The following is a 1293-nucleotide window of genomic DNA, read 5'->3' as shown; positions in this document are numbered from 1 at the left end:
GGCAATAGTATGCTGATTCTGTGTCAGTCTTAAATTGCTGAAGTCGAGCGCCTTTGCTGGTCCACGCTTTGCCCCCTCAGCAAAAATATTTGGTTAAAAAGAACACATATGGTGCTTTCACAGGAGGGAGATTCATTACGTGATATCCCCCAATGTAGTGTGTGGTGGGGGACGGGGGGAGGGGGATACCTACTATATTTAGGTTAAGTGATTGGCTAATGGTTAACCACAAAGCCACAAAAACGCTAGGTCGCGATACCAAAATCTGATGCAGCAGCTATTATGTAATCTCAGACTAGGTTATATATGAGATGCTAGGATACCTACTGATATGGAGTATATCAGAGCACATAGAAAAGAGAAAGGCGTCTCTTTCTTTGCTGAAGACCTTTCCAGAAATCTGCTAGTGAGACGCACAAGAAGAGAGGAGACTACCAATATATATTGTTATAAAATGCAAATTTATGTACTTGGTAAAGAGAAGATATTAGCATAATCAACGGTGATAGACCTTATGTAATACTATACATTCTTCCTGAACGATAAAAACTTTGGGTAGCTTATCATTTCCTGCCAACTAAGACTCACAGTCGAGAGTTTCTCATGTACACCTTCTACGCAACTCTTCGTGTTTTCGGCGAGAGACACCGTCTGTACGAGAGTTTAACACATTACATACCCGTGTCGGCCGCCTCGCGAGGCCGTTGCGGACCCCCCCTCAGGATCGAAGCTGATGTCGTCCTCCCCGCCCACAGTCCCTCGACAACATGGGTCTTCTGGATCCAGCGACGAGTGACGGACGCATCATCTTCTTCCTGCCCTGGGAGAAGATGACCATAGCTGGGACGACCGACTCCCCCACCAGCGTGACGGCTCACCCCATCCCGGGGGAGGACGACATCAACTTCATCCTGAGGGAGATCCGCAACTACCTCAGCCCCGACGTAGAAGGTACTCCTCGAGTTTAGGAACACGTTGAAGGTGTCACAGAAATCACTGTGTAGTCTAGTTGGCAGGAAATGATAAGTACCCCAAAGTTTTATGTTAGAAATGTATAGTATTAAAGGTCACCTATTATGCAAAATCCACTTATCCAATCTTTTATACATCAACATGTGTCCCCTCTGTGTTAAGAGATTCTGAAAGTTTCAGGAAAAAAGACCCTTTCTCTTTTTATCCTGATCCATTTATATAAAAACCTGTCTGAAAATAAGCTGATCAGATTTTGGCCACCTAGTGTTTTTGTGGCTTGTGTAACCATTAGCCAATCACCAACCAAGGTAACCCCCCCCC

At 45.1% G+C, this 1293-nt stretch overlaps 1 protein-coding gene across 1 annotated transcript in view; it reads left to right on the top strand.

Annotated features, from left to right (window-relative positions):
- gpd2 (glycerol-3-phosphate dehydrogenase 2 (mitochondrial)) overlaps window positions 1-1293 on the top strand; it is a 24213-nt gene that overhangs the window by 13333 nt on the left and 9587 nt on the right. Inside the window, 1 exon segment of the mRNA XM_010792875.1 lies at window positions 731-951. Coding sequence (XP_010791177.1) covers window positions 731-951 — 221 coding nt within the window.

Source organism: Notothenia coriiceps, unplaced genomic scaffold (assembly GCF_000735185.1).
Source record: "Notothenia coriiceps isolate Sejong01 unplaced genomic scaffold, NC01 NC01_scaffold00036792, whole genome shotgun sequence".
NCBI classification, from domain to species: domain Eukaryota; kingdom Metazoa; phylum Chordata; class Actinopteri; order Perciformes; family Nototheniidae; genus Notothenia; species Notothenia coriiceps.
The sequence above is the reverse complement of the archived record's forward strand: the minus strand, read 5'-3'. Positions and strand labels throughout refer to the sequence as shown.